Source organism: Balaenoptera physalus (assembly GCF_965194825.1).
Source record: "Balaenoptera physalus genome assembly, contig: HAP1_SCAFFOLD_620, whole genome shotgun sequence".
NCBI classification, from domain to species: domain Eukaryota; kingdom Metazoa; phylum Chordata; class Mammalia; order Artiodactyla; family Balaenopteridae; genus Balaenoptera; species Balaenoptera physalus.
Window position 1 is genome coordinate 246,425 of NW_028126128.1, and position 24,420 is coordinate 270,844.

The following is a 24,420-nucleotide window of genomic DNA, read 5'->3' on the forward strand; positions in this document are numbered from 1 at the left end:
CATTGTGAAGACAAGATTCATGGAGCATTGGGATTACACGGGCATGAAGCATGGTGATGACAACAGACCTGGAGCATTGTGATGACAAGGGCATGGAGCATTGTGATTACAGTAGACATGGAGCATTGTGATGACATTGGCAGGGATCATTGTGATGACAGGGATCATGGAGCATTGTGATGACAAAGGCCAAGGAACGTTTTGATGACTAGTGTCATTCAGCAATGTGATGACATGGGAATGGAGCATTATGATGGCAAATGTTCTGGAGCATTGTGATGACAAGCGCATGGAGAATTGTGATTACAGGGGCCATGGAGCATTGTGATGACAATGGCATGGAGCATTGAGATGACAGTGGGCATTGAGCATTGTGATTACAAAGACCATGAAGCATTGTGATGACAGGGGCCTTGGAGCATTGTGATGACAATGGTCATCAAGCATTGTGATGACAGGGTTCATAGAGCATTGTGATGAGAAAGACCATGGAGCATGGTGATGACAGAGGGCATGGAACATTGTGATGACAAGGCCATGTACCATTGTGATGACAAGGGCAGGGAACCTTGTGGTGACCGGGGTCATGGAGCATTTTGATGACAACTTTCATGGAACGTTGTGATGACAGGCGTCATGGAGCATTGTGTTGAAAGGGAACATGGAGCAGTGTGATTACAGGGTCCATGGAACATTGTGAATAAATAGGCCATGGAACAATATGATGACAGGGGTCATGTAGCATTGTGATGACAGGGTCATGGAGCATTGTGATTACAGTGCTTATGGGGCACTGTGATGACAGGGGGCATGGAGCATTGTGATGAAAATTGTCCTGCAGCATTGTGATGACAGCAATCACAGAGGATTGGGATGAAAGGTATCATGCAGCATTGTGATGACAACGGTCATGGATCATTTTGATGACAGGGGTCATGGAGCGTTGTGTTGACACGGGCATGGAGCATTGTAATGATAGGATATCTGGAGCATTGTGATGAAAAGGGGATGGAGCATTTTGATGACAGCGTCCAAGGAGCATTGTGCTGACAATGGCATGGAGCCTTGTGATGAAAAGGGTACTGGAGCACTGTGAGGAAAGGAATCATGGATCATTGTGATGACAGGGCTCATGGAGCTTTGTGATGACAAGGGTCATGGAGCATTGTGATAACACGGTCAAGGAACATTGCGAAGACAAGAATTCTGGAGCATTGTGATGAAAGGGCATGGAGCATTGTGATTAAAGGTGACAAGGAGCATAGTGAGGATATGGGCAGAGAACTTTGTGATGACAGGGGTCATGGAGCATTGTGATGAAAAGTGTCATGGAACATTGTACTGACAGGGATCATGGAGCTTTTTGGTAAGAGAGGCCTTGGAGATTTGTGGTGGCAGGCGTCTTGGGCCATTGTGATGACAGCAGTCTTGGAGCATTGTGATGAAAGGGGTCATGGAGCACCGTGATTACAGGGGCCATGGAGCATTGTGAATACAAAGGCTATGGAGCATTGAGATGACAGGTTTCATGGAGCATTGTGATGAAAGTGATCATGGAGCATTGTGATGACAAGAGTCCTGGAACCTTGTGATGACACGGTTCATGGAGCATTGTGATGACAAGGACCATGGCGAGTTGTTATGACATCAGTCATGGGGCATTGTGATGACAGTGGTCATCTAGAATTGTGATGAAAGGTATCATGGAGCACTGTGATGACAGGGGCCATGGAACATTGTGATGACAAAGGCCATGGAGCATTGTGATGAAAAGTGTCATGGGACATTTTGATGACATTGGCATGGAGCATTATGATGACAAGAGTTCTGGAGCATTTTTTTTTCTATAATGAATAAATGTATTGTCTTACAAAAATCATTGTCTAGAAATATGGGAATACAAGAAAAGATATTTGCAGTCAGGTTTCTAGTGGTCAACAGCCAGTACAATTCATAAAGGGGGAAAATCAAAGATTCCAAACCCACATGACAAATTCTTCCTAACAGATGTTAAAGCTTTTAACCCAAAAGGTTTGTGTTTTCAAGCATGTTGCAGAGGATCAAGGATTTGATCCTGGCCAAGATCAGGAAAAAGCAAGAAGTGATGATCTCAGATTTAGAAGAGCGCTTAAAGAAGGAGGAGAAGACCCGCCAGGAACTGGAAAAGGCCAAAAAGAAACTGGACGGCGAGACCACGGACCTACAGGACCAGATCGCTGAGCTCCAGGCGCAGATTGACGAGCTCAAGATCCAGGTGGCCAAGAAGGAGGAGGAGCTGCAGGGCGCCCTGGCCAGGGGTGACGACGAGACGCTGCACAAGAACAACGTGCTTAAAGTTGTGCGAGAGCTGCAAGCCCAGCTTGCTGAGCTGCAGGAAGACTTTGAATCCGAGAAGGCTTCGCGGAACAAGGCGGAAAAGCAGAAGAGGGACTTGAGTGAGGAGCTGGAAGCTCTGAAGACAGAGCTTGAGGACATGCTGGACACCACGGCAGCTCAGCAGGAGCTGCGCACCAAACGTGAACAAGAAGTGGCAGAGCTGAAGAAGGCTCTTGAGGAGGAAACGAAGAACCACGAGGCTCAGATCCAGGACATGAGGCAGCGGCACGCGACCGCCCTGGAGGAGCTCTCGGAGCAGCTGGAGCAGGCGAAGCGGTTCAAAGCAAATCTGGAGAAGAACAAGCAGGGCCTGGAGACAGACAACAAGGAGCTGGCGTGCGAGGTGAAGGTGCTGCAGCAGGTCAAGGCCGAGTCTGAGCACAAGCGGAAGAAGCTGGACGCCCAGGTCCAGGAGCTCCACGCCAAGGTCTCGGAAGGAGACAGACTCAGGGTGGAACTGGCCGAGAAAGCGAACAAGTTACAGAATGAATTGGATAATGTCTCAACTCTTCTAGAAGAAGCAGAGAAAAAGGGTATTAAGTTTGCCAAGGACGCAGCTGGTCTTGAGTCTCAACCCCAGGACACACAGGAGCTTCTTCAGGAAGAGACATGACAGAAACTGAACCTGAGCAGTCGGATCCCGCAGCTGGAGGAGGAGAAGAACAGCCTTCAGGAGCAGCAGGAGGAGGAGGAGGAGGCCAGGAAGAACCTGGAAAAGCAGGTGCTGGCCCTGCAGGCCCAGTTGACAGATACCAAGAAGAAAGTAGATGATGACCTGGGGACAATTGAAAGTTTGGAAGAAGCCAAGAAGAAGCTCCTTAAAGACGTGGAAGCACTGAGCCAGCGCCTGGAGGAGAAGGCCCTGGCCTACGACAAGCTGGAGAAGACCAAGAACCGCCTGCAGCAGGAGCTCGATGACCTGCTGGTGGACCTGGACCACCAGCGCCAGATCGTCTCCAACTTGGAGAAGAAGCAGAAGAAGTTCGATCAGCTGTTAGCAGAAGAGAAGAACGTCTCTGCCCGCTACGCGGAAGAGCGAGACCGGGCCGAAGCAGAGGCCAGAGAGAAGGAAACCAAAGCCCTGTCCCTGGCCCGCGCCCTTGAGGAGGCCCTGGAGGCCAAGGAAGAGTCTGAGCGGCAGAACAAGCAGCTGCGGGCAGACATGGAGGACATGATGAGCTCCAAGGACGACGTGGGCAAGAACGTTCATGAACTTGAAAAATCCAAACGGTTCCTAGAGCAGCAGGTGGAGGAAATGAGGACCCAGCTGGAAGAGCTGGAAGATGAGCTTCAGGCTGCAGAAGACGCCAAGCTTCGCCTGGAGGTCAACATGCAGGCCATGAAGGCCCAGTTCGAGAGGGACTTGCAGGCCAGAGATGATCAGAACGAGGAGAAGAAGCGGCTCCTCGTTAAACAGGTGTGGGAGCTGGAGGCTGAGCTGGAGGATGAGTGGAAACAGCGGGCCCTTGCTGTGGCTTCAAAGAAGAAAATGGAAATAGACCTGAAGGACCTGGAAGCGCAGATCGAGGCTGCAAACAAAGCTAGGGATGAAGTGATCAAGCAGCTCCGCAAACTTCAGGCTCAGATGAAGGACTACCAACGTGAATTAGAAGAAGCTCGTGCATCCCGGGATGAGATTTTTGCTCAGTCCAAAGAGAGTGAAAAGAAACTGAAGAGTCTGGAAGCAGAAATCCTTCAACTGCAGGAGGAACTTGCCTCATCTGAGCGAGCCCGCCGACACGCCGAGCAGGAGAGAGATGAGCTGGCGGATGAGATTGCCAACAGCGCCTCTGGCAAGTCTGCGCTGCTGGATGAGAAGCGGCGTCTGGAGGCACGGATAGCGCAGCTGGAGGAGGAGCTTGAAGAGGAGCAGAGCAACATGGAGTTGCTCAACGACCGCTTCCGCAAGACCACGCTGCAGGTGGACACGCTGAACGCAGAGCTGGCGGCCGAGCGCAGCGCCGCCCAGAAGAGCGACAATGCGCGCCAGCAGCTGGAGCGGCAGAACAAGGAGCTGAAGGCCAAGCTGCAGGAGCTGGAGGGCGCTGTCAAGTCCAAGTTCAAGGCCACCATCTCGGCCCTGGAAGCCAAGATTGGGCAGTTGGAGGAGCAGCTTGAGCAGGAGGCCAAGGAAAGAGCAGCCGCCAACAAACTAGTCCGTCGTACCGAGAAGAAGCTGAAGGAAATCTTCATGCAGGTTGAGGATGAACGCCGCCATGCCGATCAGTATAAAGAACAGATGGAGAAGGCCAATGCCAGGATGAAGCAGCTCAAACGGCAGCTGGAGGAAGCAGAGGAAGAAGCTACACGTGCCAACGCGTCTCGGCGCAAACTCCAGCGGGAACTGGATGACGCCACCGAGGCCAACGAGGGCCTGAGCCGCGAGGTCAGCACGCTGAAGAACCGGCTGAGGCGAGGAGGCCCCATCAGCTTCTCCGCCAGCCGATCTGGCTGGTGCCAGCTGCACATCGAGGGCGCTTCCCTGGAGCTGTCGGATGATGACACAGAAAGTAAGACCAGTGACGTCAATGAGACGCAGCCACCCCAGTCTGAGTAGATCCAAGGAAGCCGGGGGAGGCGATACCGAGGGACACGCAGGAAGTCACCCAGCGCCCCGGCCCCGGGGGCCCCCCTGCAGATCTGGGGGACTGGCGAACTGCACGACTCCTTCCTGAGAGATCAACTGTGTCTTAAGGACTTGCAGCCTACACAACTGTCTCCTGCTTCAGATTTAGGTACAATTGCTCCCCTTTTTATATATATATACACAAAACCTACACATATTAAACAGATCGTCTCATCATTGCGTCTATTTTCCATATATCCATCAAGAGACCATTTTATAATACATGTTAAGAAGAGAACCCTTTTTCAAACAAACTCTAGACCCCGTTGCCGGTCGCTGGGGCAGCCCCGGGGTTGCTGCCCAGTCGCTCTGCATGCTCTGTCGTACGGACAGCTACCTTAGTTTTGTGTTCATGTGGCCCCTGCCTCCTCAGCCACGTAAAGTCTCTTTTAGAACGTCGTGGAACCTAAACTGCACTTGTAGCTCTCATTTCCTTCAAATAATGATCAACACTATTTCAGTGAGCAAACTGTGAAAGGGGCTTTGGAGAGATTAGGAGGGGTGGGTTGGATGGGGGGAAGCGGCATCCGTGTGGGGTGGCCATGCCCACCTCCCTCGAGTCGTGGTGTGCCCGTATCTCTTCACGTCAACTGTCCTCGGCCCAGTCTGTGCATAGGAAGAACGGTGGCCACCACCCAGCTGAGGCCCCGGGGGCAGCCATCACAGTGACTTCAGGATGGCCTCCTGAGGCCCCGGCTTCCCCAGTGTGCTCCTCGCTTCTGGAGCGAGCAGCTGCAGGCCCCTGAGCAGCAGCTCGGGGCATACCCTCCCTCGCCAGCCAGGCTCTCATGCTGACCTTGCAAATTCAGCCGCTGCTTTGAGCCCAAAATGGGAATATTGGTTTTGTGTCCGAGACTTGTTCCAAGTTTGTTGGTGAGGTTGACAGAATCTCGAGAACAGATGCCACCTGCCTGAATGTTGACATGCCAGTGGATGTGACTCCTTTTTCATTTCTCCTTTCCCCTCCCCCTTGGGACAGTGTTACAGTGAACACTTAGCATTCTGTTTTTGGTTGATAGTTAATCAAACTGACATTACAGAAAGTGCCTTAGACACTACAGTACTAAGACAATGTTAAATATATTATTTGCCTCTGTAACAATCTAATGTATTAAGTTTCGACTGCTTCATATATCATGTACCTCTCTAGTCAAAGTGGTATTATAAACATTCAGACTTCTGGAGCATTTTGATGACAAGGGCATGGAGCACTGTGATTACAGGGGCCATGGAACATTGTGATGGCAAAGGCCATGGAGCATTGTGATGACAAGTGTCATGGAACATTTTGATGACATTGGCATGGAGCATTATGATGACAAGAGTTCTGGAAAATTTTGATGACAAGGGCATGGAGCACTGTGATGACAGGGGCCATGGAGCACTGTGATGGCAAAGGCCATGGAGCATTGTGATGACAAGTGTCATGGAACATTTTGATGACATTGGCATGGAGCATTATGATGACAAGAGTTCTGGAGCATTTTGATGACAAGAGCATGGAGCACTGTGATGAAAGGGGCCATGGAACTCTGTGATGGCAAAGGCCATGGAACATTGTGATGACAAGTGTCATGGGATATTTTGATGACATTGGCATGGAGCATTATGACGGCAAGAGTTCTGGAGCATTTTGATGACAAGAGCATGGAGCATTGTGATGACAGGGCCATGGAACATTGTGATGGCATAGGCCATGGAGCATTGTGATGACAAGTGTCATGGGACATTTTGATGACACTGGCATGGAGCATTATGATGACAAGAGTTCTGGAGCATTTTGATGACAAGGGCATGGAGGATTGTGATGACAGGGCCCATGGAGCATTGTGATGAAAAGAGCCATGGAGCATTGTGATGACAGGCATCATGGAGCATTGTGAAGAAAGGGGCCATGGGGAATTGTAATGACAATAGAGAAATGTGATGAAAATGGTCAGTGAACATATTGATTAAAGTGGTCATTGAGAATTGTGATGAAAAGTGAAATAGAGCATTGTGATGACAAAGGTCATGGAGAACTGTGATGACCAGGGTCATGTAGCATTGTGATGACACGTTCATGGAACATTGTGATGACAAGAATTCTGGAGCACTGTGATGACAAGGGCCATGGAGCATTGTGATGCCACGGTCATGGAACATTGTGATGACAAAATTCAGGAGCATTGTGAGGAAAACTGCATGGAGCATTGTGATCATAGGGGACATGGAGCATTGTGATGACATGGGCAGGGAACACTGTGATGAGAGGTGTTATGGAGCAATATGATGACAAGTGTCATGGAGCATTGTGATGAGAGGGGCCTTGGAGAATTGTGATGACAGGCGTCATGAGGCATTGAGATGGCAGTGGTCATGGAGCATTATGATGAAAGGTGTTTTGGAGCACTGTGATTAAAGGGGCCATGGAGCATTGTGAATAAAAAGGCCATGGAGCATTGAGATGACAGTGGTCATGGAGCACTGTGATGAAAGTGGTAATGGAACATTGTGATGACAAGTGTCCTGGGACCCTGTGATGACATGGTTCATGGAGCATTGTGATGACAATGGTCATGGCGAATTGTGATGACAATTTCATGGGGCATTGTGATGGCATTGGTCATCTAGAAATGTGATTAAAGTTATTATGGAGCACAGTAATGAGAGGGGCCATGGAGCATTGTGATGACAAGTGTCATGGAGAATCGTGATGACAAATGCCATGGAGAATTGTGATGTGAGGTGAAATTGGGCATTGTGATGAAAGAGGTCATGGAGTACAGGGATTACAGGGGCCATGGAGCATTGTGATAACAAATGACATGCAGAATAGTGATGACAGGCATCATAGAGCATTGTGATGACAAGTGCTATTTAGCATTTTGATGACATGGGTCATGGAGCATTGTGATGACATGGGCCATGGAGCGTTGTGAAGACAAGATTCATGGAGCATTGTGATGACACGGGCATGAAGCATGGTGATGACAACGGACTTGGAGCATTGTGATGACAAGGGCATGGAGCATTGTGATTACAGGAGACATGGAGCATTGTGATGACATTGGCAGGGATCATTGTGATGACAGGGGTCATGGAGCATTGTGATGACAAGTGTCTTGCAATATTGTGCTGACACAGATCATGGAGCATTTTGATAAGAGTGGCCTTGGAGCACAGTGATGAGAGACGTCATGGGGCATTATGGTGACAGTGGTCAAGGAGCATTGTGATGAAAGTGTTCATAGAGCAACGCGATTATCGTTACAATAGAGCATTGTGAATACAAAGGCCATGGAACTTTGAGACAACAGAGTTCATGGAGCATTGTGATGAGAAGGGTCTTGGAACCTACTGATGACACGTTTCGTACAGTATTGAGATCAGAAGGGCCAAGGCAAATTGTGATGACACGTGTCATGGGGCATTGTGATGACATTGGTCATCTTGCATTGTGATGACAGTGGTCATGTAGAATTTTGATTAAAGGTATCATGGAGCACTGTGATGAAAAAGGCCAAGGAACATTTTGATGACAAGTGTCATTGAGCAATGTGATGACACGGGAATGGAGCATTATGATGACAAGTGTTCTGGAGCATTGTGATGACAAGGGCATGGAGCATTGTGATTACAGGGGCCATGGAGCATTGTGATGACAACGGCATGGAGCATTGTGATGACAGTGGTCATTGAGCATTGTGATTACAAAGACCATGAGGCACTGCAATGACAGGGGCCTTGGAGCATTGTGATTACAGGGCTTATGGGGCACTGTGATGACAGGGGGCATGGAGCATTGTGATGAAAATTGTCCTGGAGCTTTGTGATGACAGCAGTCACAGAGAATTGGGATGAAAGGTATCATGCAGCATTGTGATCACAACGTTCATGAATCATTTTGATGACAGGGGTCATGGAACATTGTGATAACAAGGTTCATAAAGCATCTTGATGACAGGGTTCATGGAACATTGTGTTGACACGAGCATGGAGCATTGTAATGATAGGATATCTGGAGAATTGTGATGAAAAGGGGATGGAGCATTTTGATGACAGTGTCCAAGGAGCATTCTGCTGACGATGGCATGGAGCATTGTGATGAAAAGGGTACTGGAGCACTGTGAGGAAAGGAATCATGGATCATTGTGATGACAGGGGTCATGGAGCTTTGTGATGACAAGGGTCATGGAGCATTGTGATGACACGGTCAAGGAACATTGCGATGACAAGAATTCTAGAGCATTGTGATGACCAGGGTCATGTAGCATTGTGATGACACGTTCACGGAACATTGTGATGACAAGAATTCTGGAGCATTGTGATGACAAGGGTCATGGAGCATTGTGATGCCACGGTCATGGAACATTTTGATGACAAAATTCTGGAGCATTGTGAGGAAAACTGCATGGAGCATTGTGATCATAGGGGACATGGAGCATTGTGATGACATGGGCAGGGAACACTGTGATGACAGGTGTTATGGAGCAATGTGATGACAAGTGTCATGGAGCATTGTGATGAGAGGGGCCTTGGAGAATTGTGATGACAGGCGTCATGAGGCATTGAGATGGCAGTGGTCATGGAGCATTATGATGAAAGGTGTTTTGGAGCACTGTGATTAAAGGGGCCATGGAGCATTGTGAATACAAAGGCCATGGAGCATTGAGATGACAGTTGTCATGGAGCATTGTGATGAAAGTGGTAATGGAACATTGTGATGACAAGTGTCCTGGGACCCTGTGATGACATGGTTCATGGAGCATTGTGATGACAATGGTCATGGCGAATTGTGATGACAATTTCTTGGGGCATTGTGATGGCATTGGTCATCTAGAAATGTGATTAAAGTTATTATGGAGCACAGTAATGAGAGGGGCCATGGAGCATTGTGATGACAAGTGTCATGGAGCATCGTGATGACAAATGCCATGGAGAATTGTTATGTGAGGTGAAATTGGGCATTGTGATGAAAGGGGTCATGGAGTACTGGGATTACAGGGGCCATGGAGCATTGTGATAAGAAGTGACATGCAGAATAGTGATGACAGGCATCATAGAGCATTGTGATGACAAGTGCTATTTAGCATTTTGATGACATGGGTCATGGAGCATTGTGATGACATGGGCCATGAAGCATTGTGAAGACAAGATTCATGGAGCATTGTGATGACACGGGCATGAAACATGGTGATGACAACGGACTTGGAGCATTGTGATTACAGGAGACATGGAGCATTTTGATGACATTGGCAGGGATCATTGTGATGACAGGGGTCATGGAGCATTGTGATGACAAGTGTCATGCAATATTGTGCTGACAGAGATCATGGAGCATTTTGATAAGAGTGGCCTTGGAGCACAGTGATGAGAGACGTCATGGGGCATTATGGTGACAGTGGTCAAGGAGCATTGTGATGAAAGTGCTCATAGAGCAACGCGATTATCGTTTCAATGGAGCATTGTGAATAAAAAGGCCATGGAACATTGAGACAACAGAGTTCATGGAGCATTGTGATGAGAAGGGTCTTGGAACCTACTGATGACACGTTTCGTACAGTATTGAGATCAGAAGGGCCAAGGCAAATTGTGATGACACGTGTCATGGGGCATTGTGATGACATTGGTCATCTTGCATTGTGATGACAGTGGTCATGTAGAATTTTGATTAAAGGTATCATGGAGCACTGTGATGACAAACGCCAAGGAACATTTTGATGACAAGTGTCATTGAGCAATGTGATGACACGGGAATGGAGCATTATGATGACAAGTGTTCTGGAGCATTGTGATGACAAGGGCATGGAGCATTGTGATTACAGGGGCCATGGAGCATTGTGATGACAACGGCATGGAGCATTGTGATGACAGTGGTCATTGAGCATTGTGATTACAAAGACCATGAGGCACTGTGATGACAGGGGCCTTGGAGCATTGTGATGACAATGGTCATCAAGCATTGTGATGACAGGGATCATAGAGCATTGTGATGAGAAAGACCATGGAGCATGGTGATGACAGAGGCCATGAAATATTGTGATGGCAAGGCCATGTACCATTGTGATGACAAGGGCAGGGAATCTTGTGGTGACAGGGGTCATGGAGCATTTTGATGAACGCTTTCATGGAACGTTGTGATGACAGGGATCGTGGAGCATTGTGTTGAAAAGGGACATGGAGCAGTGTGATTACAGGATCCATGGAGCATTGTGAATACATAGGCCATGGAACAATGTGATGACAGGGGTCATGTAGCATTGTGATGACAGGGTCATGGAGCATTGTGATTACAGGGCTTATGGGGCACTGTGATGACAGGGGGCATGGAGCATTGCGATGAAAATTGTCCTGGAGCATTGTGAAGACAGCGGTCACAGAGGATTGTGATGAAAGGTATCATGCAGCATTGTGATGACAACGGTCATGAATCATTTTGATGACAGGGGTCATGGAACATTGTGATAACAAGGTTCATAAAGCATTTTGATGACAGTGGTCATGGAGCATTGTGTTGACACGGGCATGGAGCATTGTAATGATAGGCTATCTGGAGCATTGTGATGAAAAGGGGATGGAGCATTTTGATGACAGGGTCCTAGGAGCATTGTGCTGACAATGGCATGGAGCATTGTGATGAAAAGGGTACTGGAGCACTGTGAGTAAAGGAATCACGGATCATTGTGATGACAGGGGTCATGGAGCTTTGTGATGACTAGGGTCATGGAGCATTGTGATGACACGGTCAAGGAACATTGCGATGACAAGAATTCTGGAGCATTGTGATGAAAGGTCATGGAGCATTGTGATGAAAGTGGTCATGGAGCACCGTGATTACAGGGGCCATGGAGCATTGTGAATAAAAAGGCTATGGAGCATTGAGATGACAGGTTTCATGGAGCATTGTGATGAAAGTGATCATAGATCAATGTGATGACAAGAGTCATGGAACCTTGTGATGACACAGTTCATGGAGCATTGTGATGACAAGGACCATGGCGAATTGTGATGACATCTGTCATGGGGCATTGTGATGACAGTGGTCATCTAGAATTGTAATGAAAGGTATCATGGAGCACTGTGATGACAGGGGCCATGGAACATTGTGCTGACAAAGGCCATGGAGCATTGCGATGACAAGTGTCATGGGGCATTTTGAGACATTGGCATGGAGCATTATGATGACAAGGGTTCTGGAGTATTTTGATAACAAGGGCATGGAACATTGTTATGACAGGGGACATGGAACCTTGTGATGGCAAAGGCCATGGAGCATTGTGATGACAAGTGTCATGGGACATTTTGATGACATTGGCATGGAGCATTATGATGACAAGAGTTCTGGAGCATTTTGATGACAAGGGCATGGAGCATTGTGATGACAGGGCCCTTGGAGCATTGTGATGAAAAGGGCAGGGAACATTGTGATGACTGGGTTCATGGAGCATTGTGATGAAAGGGGCCATGGAGCATTGAGATGACAGGCGTTTTGATGTATGGTGATGACAGTTGTCATGGGGCATTGTGATGACAGAGATCATGGAGTAACATGATAACAGGGGCCATGGAGCATTGTGATGAGAGGTGTATTGGATCATTGTGATGAAAATATTAATGGATCGGGCTTCCCTGGTGGCGCAGTGGTTGGGAGTCTGCCTGCTAATGCAGGGGACACGGGTTCGAGCCCTGGTCTGGGAAGATCCCACATGCCGCGGAGCGGCTGGGCCCGTAAGCCACAACTGCTGAGCCTGCGCGTCTGGAGCCTGTGCCCCGCAGCGGGAGGGGCCGCGATAGTGAGAGGCCCGCGCACCGCGATGAAGAGCGTTCCCCGCACCGCGATGAAGAGTGGCCTCCGCTTGCCGCAACTAGAGAAGGCCCTCGCACGAACCGGAGACCCAACACAGCCAAAAATAAATAAATAAGTAAATAAAGTAGCTATTAAAAAAAAAAAAAATATTAATGGATCATTGTGATGACATGTGTCCTGGAACACTGTGATGACACGGTTCATCGAGTATTGTGATGACAAGGGTCATAGCGAATTGTGATGACAGGTGTCATGGGGAATTGTGATGGCACTGATCATCAAAGAATTGTGATGAAAGTTATCATGGAGCACTGTGATGACTGGGGGCAAGAAGCATTGTTATGAAAATTGTCCTGGATTATTGGAATGACAGCAGTCATGGAGAATTGTGATGACAGGGATTATGCAGCATTGTGTTGACAAGGGTATGGACTATTGTGATGACAATGGTCATGGAGCAATGTGATGAAAGTTTTCATGGAACATCGTCATGAAAAGTGCCTGGGAGCATTGTGACGCTAAAGGCCATGGAGCATTGTGATGACAAGTGTCATGGAGCATTGTAATGAAAGCTTGCATTATGCACTGTGATGACAAGGGGGATGGAGTATTGTGATGAAACTGGTCCTGGAGCATTGTGATAACAAAAGCCATGGAGGATTGTGATGACAGGCATCATGGAGCATTGTGAAGAAAGGGGCCATGGTGAATTGTAATGACAGCAGAGAAATGTGAAGAAAATGGTCAGCGAGCATAGTGATTAAACTGGTCATTGAGAATTGTGATGAATAGTGACATAGAGCATTGTGATGACAAAGGTCATGGAGAACTGTGATGACCAGGGTCATGTAGCATTGTGATGACACGTCCATGGAACATCGTGATGACAAGAATTCTGGAGCATTGTGATGACAAGGGCCTTGGAGCATTGTGATTACAGGGCTTATTGGGCACTGTGATGACAGGGGGCATGGAGCATTGTGATGAAAATTGTCCTGGAGCATTGTGATGACAGCAGTCACAGAGGATTGTGATGAAAGGTATCATGCAGCATTGTGATGACAACGTTCATGAATCATTTTGATGACAGGGGTCATGGAACATTGTGATAACAAGGTTCATAAAGCATTTTGATGACAGGGTCCAAGGAGCATTCTGCTGACAATGGCATGGAGCATTGTGATGAAAAGCGTACTGGAGCACTGTGAGGAAAGGAATCATGGATCATTGTGATGACAGGGGTCATGGAGCTTTGTGATGACAAGGGTCATGGAGCATTGTGATGACACGGTCAAAGAACATTGCGATGACAAGAATTCTGGAGCATTGTGATGAAAGGGCATGGAGCATTGTGATTAAAGGTGACAAGGAGCATAGTGATGATATGGGCAGAGAACTTTGTGATGACAGGGGTCATGGAGCATTGTGATGAAAAGTGTCATGGAACATTGTACCGACAGGGATCATGGAGCTTTTTGGTAAGAGAGGCCTTGGAGATTTGAGGTGGCAGGCGTCATCGGGCATTGTGATGACAGTGGTCTTGGAGCATTGTGATGAAACGGGTCATGGAGCACTGTGATTACAGAGGCCAGGGAGCATTGTGAATACAAAGGCTATGGAGCATTGAGATGATAGGTTTCATGGAACACTGTGATGAAAGTGATCATGGATCATTGTGATGACAAGTGTCCTGGAACCTTGTGATGACACGGTTCATGGAGCATTGTGATGACAAGGACAATGGCGAATTGTGATGACATCTGTTATGGGTGATTGTGATGACAGTGGTCATCTAGAATTGTGATGAAAGGTACCATGGAGCACTGTGATGACAGGGGCCATGGAACATTGTGATGAGAAAGGCCATGGAGCATTGTGATGACAAGTGTCATGGGGCATTTTGATGACATTGTCATGGAGCATTATGATGACAAGAGTTCTGGAGCATTTTGATAACAAGGCCATGGAGCATTGTTATGACAGGGTCCATGGAACATTGTGATGGCAAAGGCCATGGAGCATTGTGATGACAAGTGTCATGGAACATTTTGATGACATTGGCATGGAGCATTATGATGACAAGAGTTCTGGAGCATTTTGATGACAAGGGCTTGGAGCCTTTTGATGACAGGGCCCATGGAGCATTGTGATGAAACGGGCAGGGTACATTGTGATGACTGGGTTCATGGAGCATTGTAATGAAAGGGGCCATGGAGCATTGAGATGACAGTCGTCTTGAGGTATGGTGATGACCGTGGTCATGGAGCATTGTGATGAAACAGATCATGGAGCAACATGATAACAGGGACTATGGAGAATTGTGATGACAGGTGTATTAGATCATTGTGATGAAAATATTAATGGATCATTGTGATGACATGTGTCCTGGAACACTGTGATGACACGGTTCATCGAGTATTGTGATGCCATGGGTCTTAGCGAATTGTGATGACAGGTGTAATGGTGCATTGTGATGGCATTGATCATCTAAGAGTTGTGATGAAAGGTATCATGGAGCACTGTGATGACTGGGGGCGTGAAGCATTGTTATGAAAATTGTCCTGGATTATTGTGATGACAGCAGTCATGGAGAATTGTGATGACAGGGATTATGCAGCATTGTGTTGACAAGGGTATGGACTATTGTGATGACAATGGTCATGGAGCAATGTGATGAAAGTTTTCATGGAACATCGTGATGAAAAGTGCCTGGGCGCATTGTGATGATCAATGACATGGAGCATTGTGATGAGAAGTGTCATGGAGCATTGTAATGACAGCTTTCATTGTGCACTGTGATGACAAGGGGGATGGAGTATTGTGATGAAACTGGTCCTGAAGCATTGTGATAACAAAAGCCATGGAGCATTGTGATGACAGGCATCATGGAGCATTGTGAAGAAATGGGCCAGGGGAAGTGTAATGACAATAGAGAAATGTGATGAAAATGGTCAGCGAGCATAGTGATTAAGGTGGTTATTGAGAATTGTGATGAATAGTGACATAGAGCATGGTGATGACAGAGGTCATGGAGAAATGTGATGACCAGGGTCATGTAGCATTGAGATGACACGTCCATGGATCATTGTGATGACAAGAATTCTGGAGCATTGTGATGGAAGGGCCATGAAGCATTGTGATGCCAGGGTCATGGAACATTTTGATGACAAGATTCTGGAGCATTGTGAGGAAAATGGCTTGGAGCATTGTGATTATAGGGGACATGGAGCATTGTGATGACATGGGCAGGAAACACTGTGATGACAGGTGTTATGGAGCAATGTGATGACAAGTGTCATGGAGCATTGTGATGAGAGGGGCATTGGAGAATTGTGATGACAGGCGTCATGAGGCATTGAGATGACAGTGGTCATGGAGCATTATGATGAAAGGTGTTTTGGAGCACTGTGATTACAGGGGCTATGGAGCATTGTGATTACAAAGGCAATGGAGCATTGAGATGACAGTGGTCATGGAGCATTGTGATGAAAGTGGTAATGGATCATTGTGATGACAAGTGTCCTGGGACCCTGTGATGACATGGTTCATGGAGCATTGTGATGACAATGGTCATGGCGAATTGTGATGACAATGTCATGGGGCATTGTGATGGCAGTGGTCATCTAGAAATGTGATTAAAGTTATTATGGAGCACAGTAATGACAGGGGCCATGGAGCATTGTAATGACAAGTGTCATGGAGCATTGTGATGACAGGTGTCTTGGAGCATCGTGATGATAAATGCCATGGAGAATTGTGATGAGAGGTGGCATTGGGCATTGTGATGAAAGGGTTCATGGAGTACTGGGATTACAGGGGCCATGGAGCATTGTGATAACAAGTGACATGGAGAATAGTGATGACAGGCATCATAGAGCATTGTGATGACAAGTGCCATTTAGCATTTTGATGTCAGGGTTCATCAGGCATTGTGCTGATGGGGGTCATGGAGCATTGTGATGACAAAGGCCATGGAGCATTGTGATGACAGGGCTCATGGAGCATTGTGATGACATGGGCAATGGAGCATTGTGAAAACAAGATTCTTGGAGCTTTGTGATGACACGGGCATGGAGCATGGTGATGACAACACACCTGGAGCATTGTGATGACAAGGGCATGGAGCATTGTGATTACAGGAGACATGGAGCATTGTGATGACATTGGCAGGGATCATTGTGAAGACAGGGATCATGGAGCATTGTGATGACAAGTGTTATGCAAAATAGTGCTGACACAGATCATGGAGCATTTTGATGAGATTGGCATTGGAGCACGGTGATGAGAGACGTCATGAGGCATTATGGTGACAGTGGTCCAGGAGCATTGTGATGAAAGTGTTCATGTAGCAACGCGATTATCGGGACAATGGAGCATTGTGAATACAAAGGCCATGGAACACTGAGATAACAGAGTTCATGGAGCATTGTGATGACAAGTGTCTTTGAACCTAGTGATGACACGTTTCATACAGCATTGAGATGACAAGGGCCAAGGCGAAATGTGATGACACGTGCCATGGGGCATTGTGATGACATTGGTCATCTTGCATTGTGATGACAGTGGTCATGTAGAATTTTGATTAAAGGTATCATGGAGCACTGTGATGACAAAGGCCAAGGAACATTTTGATGACAAGTGTCATTCAGCAATGTGATGACACTGGAATGGAGCATTATGATGACAAATGTTCTGGAGCATTGTGATGACAAGCCCATGGAGGACTGTGATGACCAGGGTCATGTAGCATTGTGATGACACGTCCATGGAACATTGCGATGACAAGAATTCTGGAGCATTGTGATGACAAGTGCCGTGGAGCATTGTGATGCCAGGGTCATGGAACATTGTGATGACAAGATTCTGGAGCATTGTGAGGAAAATGGCTTGGAGCATTGTGATTATACGGGACATGGAGCATTGTGATGACATGGGCAGGGAACACTGTGATGACAGGTGTTATGGAGCAATGTGATGACAAGTGTCATGGAGCACTGGATGAGAGGGGCCTTGGAGAATTGTGATGACAGGCGTCATGAGGCATTGAGATGGCAGTGGTCATGGAGCATTATGATGAAAGGTGTTTTGGAGCACTGTGATTACAGGGGCCATGGAGCATTGTGAATACAAAGGCCATGGAGCATTGAGATGAAAGTGGTCATGGAGCATTGTGATGAAAGTGGTAATGGATCATTGTGATGACAAGTGTCCTGGGACCCTGTGATGACATGGTTCATGGAGAATTGTGATGACAATGGTCATGGCGAATTGTGATGACAATGACATGGGGCATTGTGATGGCAGTGGTCATCTAGAAATGTGATTCAAGTTTTTACAGAGCACAGTAATGAGATGGGCCATGGAGCATTGTGATGACAAGTGTCATGTAGCTTTGTGATGACAGGAGTCATGGAGCTTCGTGATGACAAATGCCATGGAGAATTGTGATGAGAGGTGGCATTGGGCATTGTGATGAAAGGGGTCATAGATTACTGGGATTACAGGGGCCATGGAGCATTGTGATAACAAGTGACATGGAGAATAGTGATGACAGGCATCATAGAGCATTGTGATGACAAGTGCCATTTAGCATTTTGATGACAGGGTTCATCAGGCATTGTGTTGACGGTGGTCACGGAGCATTGTAATGACCAAGGCCCTAGCGCATTGTCATGACAGGGATCATGGAGCATTGTGATGACATGGGCCATGGAGCATTGTGAAGACAAGATTCATGGAGCATTGTGATGACACGGGCATGAAGCATGGTGATGACAACAGACCTGGAGCATTGTGATGACAAGGGCATGGAGCATTGTGATTACAAAGACCATGAGGCATTGTGATGACAGGGGCTTTGGAGCATTGTGATGACAATGGTCATCAAGCATTGTGATGACAGTGGTCATAGACCATTGTGATGAGAAAGACCATGGAGCATGGTGATGACAGAGGCCATGGAAGATTGTGATGACAAGGCCACGTACCATTGTGATGACAAGGGCAGGGAACCTTGTGGTTACCGGGGTCATGGAGCATTTTGATGACAACTTTCATGGAACGTTGTGATGACAGGGGTCATGGAGCATTGCATTGAAAGGGAACATGGAGCAGTGTGATTACAGGGTCCATGGAGCATTGTTAATACATAGGCCATGGAACAATGTGATGACAGGGGTCATGTAGCTTTGTGATGACAGGGTCATGGAGCATTGTGATTACAGGGCTTATGGGGCACTGTGATGACAGGGGGCATGGAGCATTGTGATGAAAATTGTCCTGGAGCATTGTGGTGACAGCAGTCAAAGAGGATTGGGATGAAAGGTGTCATGCAGAATTGTGATGACAACGGTCATGGATCATTTTGATGACAGGGGTCATGGAATATTGTGATAATAAGGTTCATAAAGCATTTTGATGACAGGGGTCATGGAGCATTGTGTTGACACGGGCATGGAGCATTGTAATGATAGGATATCTGGAGCATTGTGATGAAAAGGGGATGGAGCATTTTCATGTCAGGGTCAAAGGAGCATTGTGCTGACAATGACATGGAGCATTGGGATGAAAAGTGTACTGGAGCGCTGCGAGGAAAGGAATCATGGATCATTGTGATGACAGCGGTCATGGAGCTTTGTGATGACAAGGGTCATGGAGCATTGTGATGACACGGTCAATGAACATTGCGATGAAAAGAATTCTGGATCATTGTGATGAAAGGGCATGGAGCATTGAGATTAAAGGTGACAAGGAGCATTGTGATGATATGGGTAGAGAACTTTGTGGTGACAGGGGTCATGGAGCATTGTGATGAAAAGTGTCATGGAACATTGTACTGACAGGGATCATGGAGCTTTTTGGTAAGAGAGGCCTTGGAGATTTGTGGTGGCAGGCGTCATGGGGCATTGTGATGAGAGCGATCTTGGAGCATTGTGAAGAAAGGGGTCATGGAGCACTGTGATTAGAGGGGCCATTGGGCATTGTGAATACAAAGGCTATGGAGCATTGAGATGACAGGTTTCATGGAGCATTGTGATGAAAGTGATCATGGATCATTGTGATGACAAGAGTTCTAAAACCTTGTGATGACACGGTTCATGGAGCATTGTGACGGCAAGGACCATGGCGAATTGTGATGACATCTGTCATGGGGCATTGTGAGGACAGTGGTCATCTAAAATTGTGATGAAATGTATCATGGAGCACTGTGATGACAGGGGCCATGGAACATTGTGATGACAAAGGGATGGAGCATTGTGATGACAAGTGTCATGGGGCATTTTGATGACATTGGAATGGAGCATTATGATGACAAGAGTTCTTGAGCATTTTGATGACAAGGGCATGGAGCACTGTGATGACAGGGGCAATGGAACTTTGTGATGTCAAAGGCCATGGAGCATTGTGATGACAAGTGTCATGGGATATTTCGATAACATTAGCATGGAGCATTATGATGACAAGAGTTCTGGAGAATTTTGATGACAAGGGCATGGAGCATTGTGATGACAGGGTCCATGGAAAACTGTGATGGCATAGGCCATGGAGCATTGTGATGACAAGTGTCATGGGACATTTTGATGACATTGGCATGGAGCATTATGATGACAAGAGTTCTGGAGCATTTTGATGACAAGGGCATGGAGCATTGTTATGACAGGGCCCATGGAGCATTGTGATGAAAATGGCCATGGATCATTAAGATGACAGGCGTCTTGCGGTATGGTGATGTCAGTGGTCATGGAGCATTGTGATGAAAGAGATCATGGAGCAATATGATAACAGGGGCCATGGAGCATTGTGATGACAGGTGTATTGGAGCATTGTGATGAAAATATTCATGGGTCATTGTGATGCCATGTGTCGTGGAACACTGTGATGACACAGTTCATCGAGTATTGTGATGACAAGGGTCATAGCAAATTGTGATGACAGGGGTCATGGGGCATTGTGATGACACTGATCATCTAGGAATTGTGATGAAAGTTATCATGGAGCACTGTGATGACTGGGGGCATGAAGCATTGTTATGAAAATTGTCCTGGATTATTGTGATGACAGCAGTCATGGAGAATTGTGATGACAGGGATTATGCAACATTGTGTTGACAAGGGTATGGACTATTGTGATGACAATGGTCATGGAGCAATGTGATGAAAGTTTTCATGGAACATCGTGATGAAAACTGCCTAGGAGCATTGTGACGATAAAGGAAATGGAGCAATGTGATGACAAGTGTCACGGAGCATTGTAATGAAAGCTTTCATTATGCAATGTGATGACAAGGGGGAAGGAGTATTGTGATGAAACTGGTCCTGGAGCATTGTGAAAACAAAAGCCATGGAGCATTGTGATGACAGGCATCATGGAGCTTTGTGAAGAAAGGGGCCATGGGGAATTGTAATGACAATAGAGAAATGTGATGAAAATGGTCAGCGAGCATAGTGATTAAAGTGGTCATTGAGAATTGTGATGAATAGTGACATAGAGCATTGTGATGACAAAGGTCATGGAGAACTGTGATGACCAGGGTCATGTAGCATTGTGATGACACGTCCATGGAACATTGTGATGACAAGAATTCTGGAGCATTGTGATGACAAGGGCCGTGGAGCATTGTGATGCCAGGGTCATGGAACATTGTGATGACAAGATTCTGGAGCATTGTGAGGAAAAAGGCTTGGAGCATTGTGATTATAGGGGACATGGAGCATTTGATGACATGGGCAGGGAACACTGTGATGACAGGTGTTATGGAGCAAAGTGATGACAAGTGTCATTGAGCATTGTGATGAGAGGGGCCTTGGAGAATTGTGATGAGAGGCGTCAGGAGGCATTGAGATGGCAGTGGTCATGGAGCATAATGATGAAAGGTGTTTTGGAGCACTCTGATTACAGGGGCCATGGAGCATTGTGAATACAAAGGCCATGGAGCATTGAGATGACAGTGGTCATGGAGCATTGTGATGAAAGTGGTAATGAATCATTGTGGTGACAAGTGTCCTGGGACCCTGTGATGACATGGTTCATGGAGCATTGTGATGACAATGGTCATGGCGAATTGTGATGATGATATCAAGGGGCATTGTGATGGCAGTGGTCATCTAGAAATGTGATTAAAATTATTATGTAGCACAGTAATGAGAGGGTCCATGGAGCATTGTGATGACAATGGTCATGGAGCATTGTGATGACAAATGCCATGGAGAATTGTGATGAGAGGTGGCATTGGGCATTGTGATGAAAGGGGTCATGGAATATTGGGATTACAGGGGGCATGGAGCATTGTGAAAACAAGTGACACGGCGAAAAGTGATGACAGGCATCATAGAGCATTTTGATGACAAGTGCCATTTAGCATTTTGATGTCAGGGTTCATCAGGCATTGTGTTGACGGGGGTCACGGAGCATTGTGATGACAAAGGCATAGAGCATTGTGATTACAGGGGCCATGGAGCATTGTGATGAAAACGGCATGGAGCATTGTGATGACAGTGGTCACTGAGCATTGTGATTACAACGACCATGAGGCATTGTGATGACAGGGGCCTTGGAGCATTGTGATGACAATGGTCATCAAGCATTTTGATGACAGGGGTCATAGAGCATTGTGATGAGAAAGACCATGGAGCATGGTGATGACAGAGGCCATGGAAAATTGTGATGACAAGGCCATGTACCAGTGTGATGAAAAGGGCAGGGAACCTTGTGCTGACCGGGGTCATGGAGCATTATGATGACAACTTTTATGGAACGTTGTGATGACAGTGGTATTGGAGCATTGTGTTTCAAGGGAACATGGAGCAGTCTGATTACAGTGTCCATGGAGCATTGTGAATACATAGGCCATGGAACAATGTGATGACAGGTGTCATGTAGCATTGTGATGACAGGGTCATGGGGCATTGTGATTACAGGGGTTATGGGGCATTGTGATGACAGGTGTCATGGAGCATTGTGACGAGAGGTGTCATGGAGAATCGTGATGACAAATGTCATGCAGAATTTTGATGAGTGGTGGCATTGGGCATTGTGATGACAGGCGTCATGGAGTACTGGGATTAAAGGGGCCATGGAGCACTGTGATAACAAGTGACATGGAGAATAGTGATGACAGTCATCAAAGAGCATTTTGATGACAAGTGCCATTTAGCATTTTGATGACAGGTGTCATCAGGCATTGTGTTGACGGTGGTCACGGAACATTGTGATGACAAAGGCCATAGAGCATTGTGATGACAAGTGTCATGGGGCATTTTGATGACATTGGCATGGAGCATTATGATGACAAGAGTTCTGGAGCATTTCGATGACAAGGGCATGGAGCACTGTGATGACAGGGGCATTGGAACTTTGTGATGGCAAAGGCCATGGAGCATTGTGCTGACAACTGTCATGGGATATTTCGGTGACATTGGCATGGAGCATTATGATGACAAGAGTTTTGGAGCATTTTGATGACAAGGGCATGGAGCATTGTGATGACAGGGCCCATGGAGCATTCTGATAAAAAGTGCCATGGAGCATTGTGATGACAGGCGTCTTGAGGTATGGTGATGAGAGTGGTCATGGTGCATTGTGATGAAAGAGATCATGGAGCAATATGATAACAGGGGCCATGGAGCATTGTGATGACAGGTGTATTGGAGCATTGTGATGAAAATAGTAATGGATCATTGTGATGACATGTGTCCGGAACACTGTGATGACACGGTTCATCGAGTATTGTGATGACAAGGGTCATAGCGAATTGTGATGACAGGTGTCATGGGGCATTGTGATGACATTGATCATCTAGGAATTGTGATGAAAGGTATCATGGAGCACTGTGATGACTGGGGGCATGAAGCCTTGTTATGAAAATTGTCCTGCAGTATTGTGATGACAGCAATTATGGAGAAATGTGATGACAGGGATTATGCAGCATTGTGTTGACAAGGCTATAGACTATTGTGCTGACAATGGTCATGGAGCAATGTGATGAAAGTTTTCATGGACCATCGTGATGAAAAATGCCTGGGAGCATTGTGACGATAAAGGCAATGCAGCATTGTGATGACAAGTGTCACGGAGCATTGTAACGAAAGCTTTCATTATGCACTGTGATGACAAGCGGGATGGAGTATTGTGATGAAACTGGTCCTGGCGCATTGTGATAACAAAAGCCATGGAGCATTGTGATGACAGGCATCATGGAGCTTTTTGAAGAAAGGGGCCATGGGGAATTGTAATGACAATAGAGAAATGTGATGAAAATGGTCAGCGAGCATAGTGATTAAAGTGGTCATTGAGAATTGTGATGAAAAGTGTCATAGAGCATTGTGATCACAAAGGTCATGGAGATCTGTAATGACCAGGGTCATGTAGCTTTGTGATGACACGTCCATGGAACATTGTGATGACAAGAATTCTGGAGCATTGTGATGACAAGGGCCGTGGAGCATTGTGATGCCATGGTCATGGAACATTGTGATGACAAAATTCTGGAGCATTGTGAGGAAAAAGGCTTGGAGCATTGTGATTATAGGGGACATGGAGCATTGTGATGACATGGGCCGGGAACACTGTGATGACAGGTGTTAAGGAGAAATGTGATGACAAGTGTCATGAAGCATTGTGATGAGTGGGG

At 46.8% G+C, this 24,420-nt stretch overlaps 1 protein-coding gene and 1 pseudogene across 2 annotated transcripts; both read left to right on the plus strand.

Annotated features, from left to right (window-relative positions):
• Positions 1–2,047: 2,047 nt before the first annotated feature.
• LOC309653576 (uncharacterized protein) lies at positions 2,048–5,179 on the plus strand (the record flags this gene model as incomplete). Its single annotated transcript, XM_082478481.1, has 1 exon — positions 2,048–5,179. The coding sequence occupies one exon, from the start codon at positions 2,048–2,050 to the stop codon at positions 2,987–2,989; it is 942 nt and encodes a 313-aa protein (XP_082334607.1). The 3' UTR covers positions 2,990–5,179.
• On the plus strand, positions 3,005–5,256 carry LOC309653578 (myosin heavy chain, embryonic smooth muscle isoform pseudogene; annotated as a pseudogene). The gene has a single exon. The product of its transcript is annotated as a myosin heavy chain, embryonic smooth muscle isoform pseudogene (transcript).
• The last annotated feature ends 19,164 nt before the right edge of the window (positions 5,257–24,420 follow it).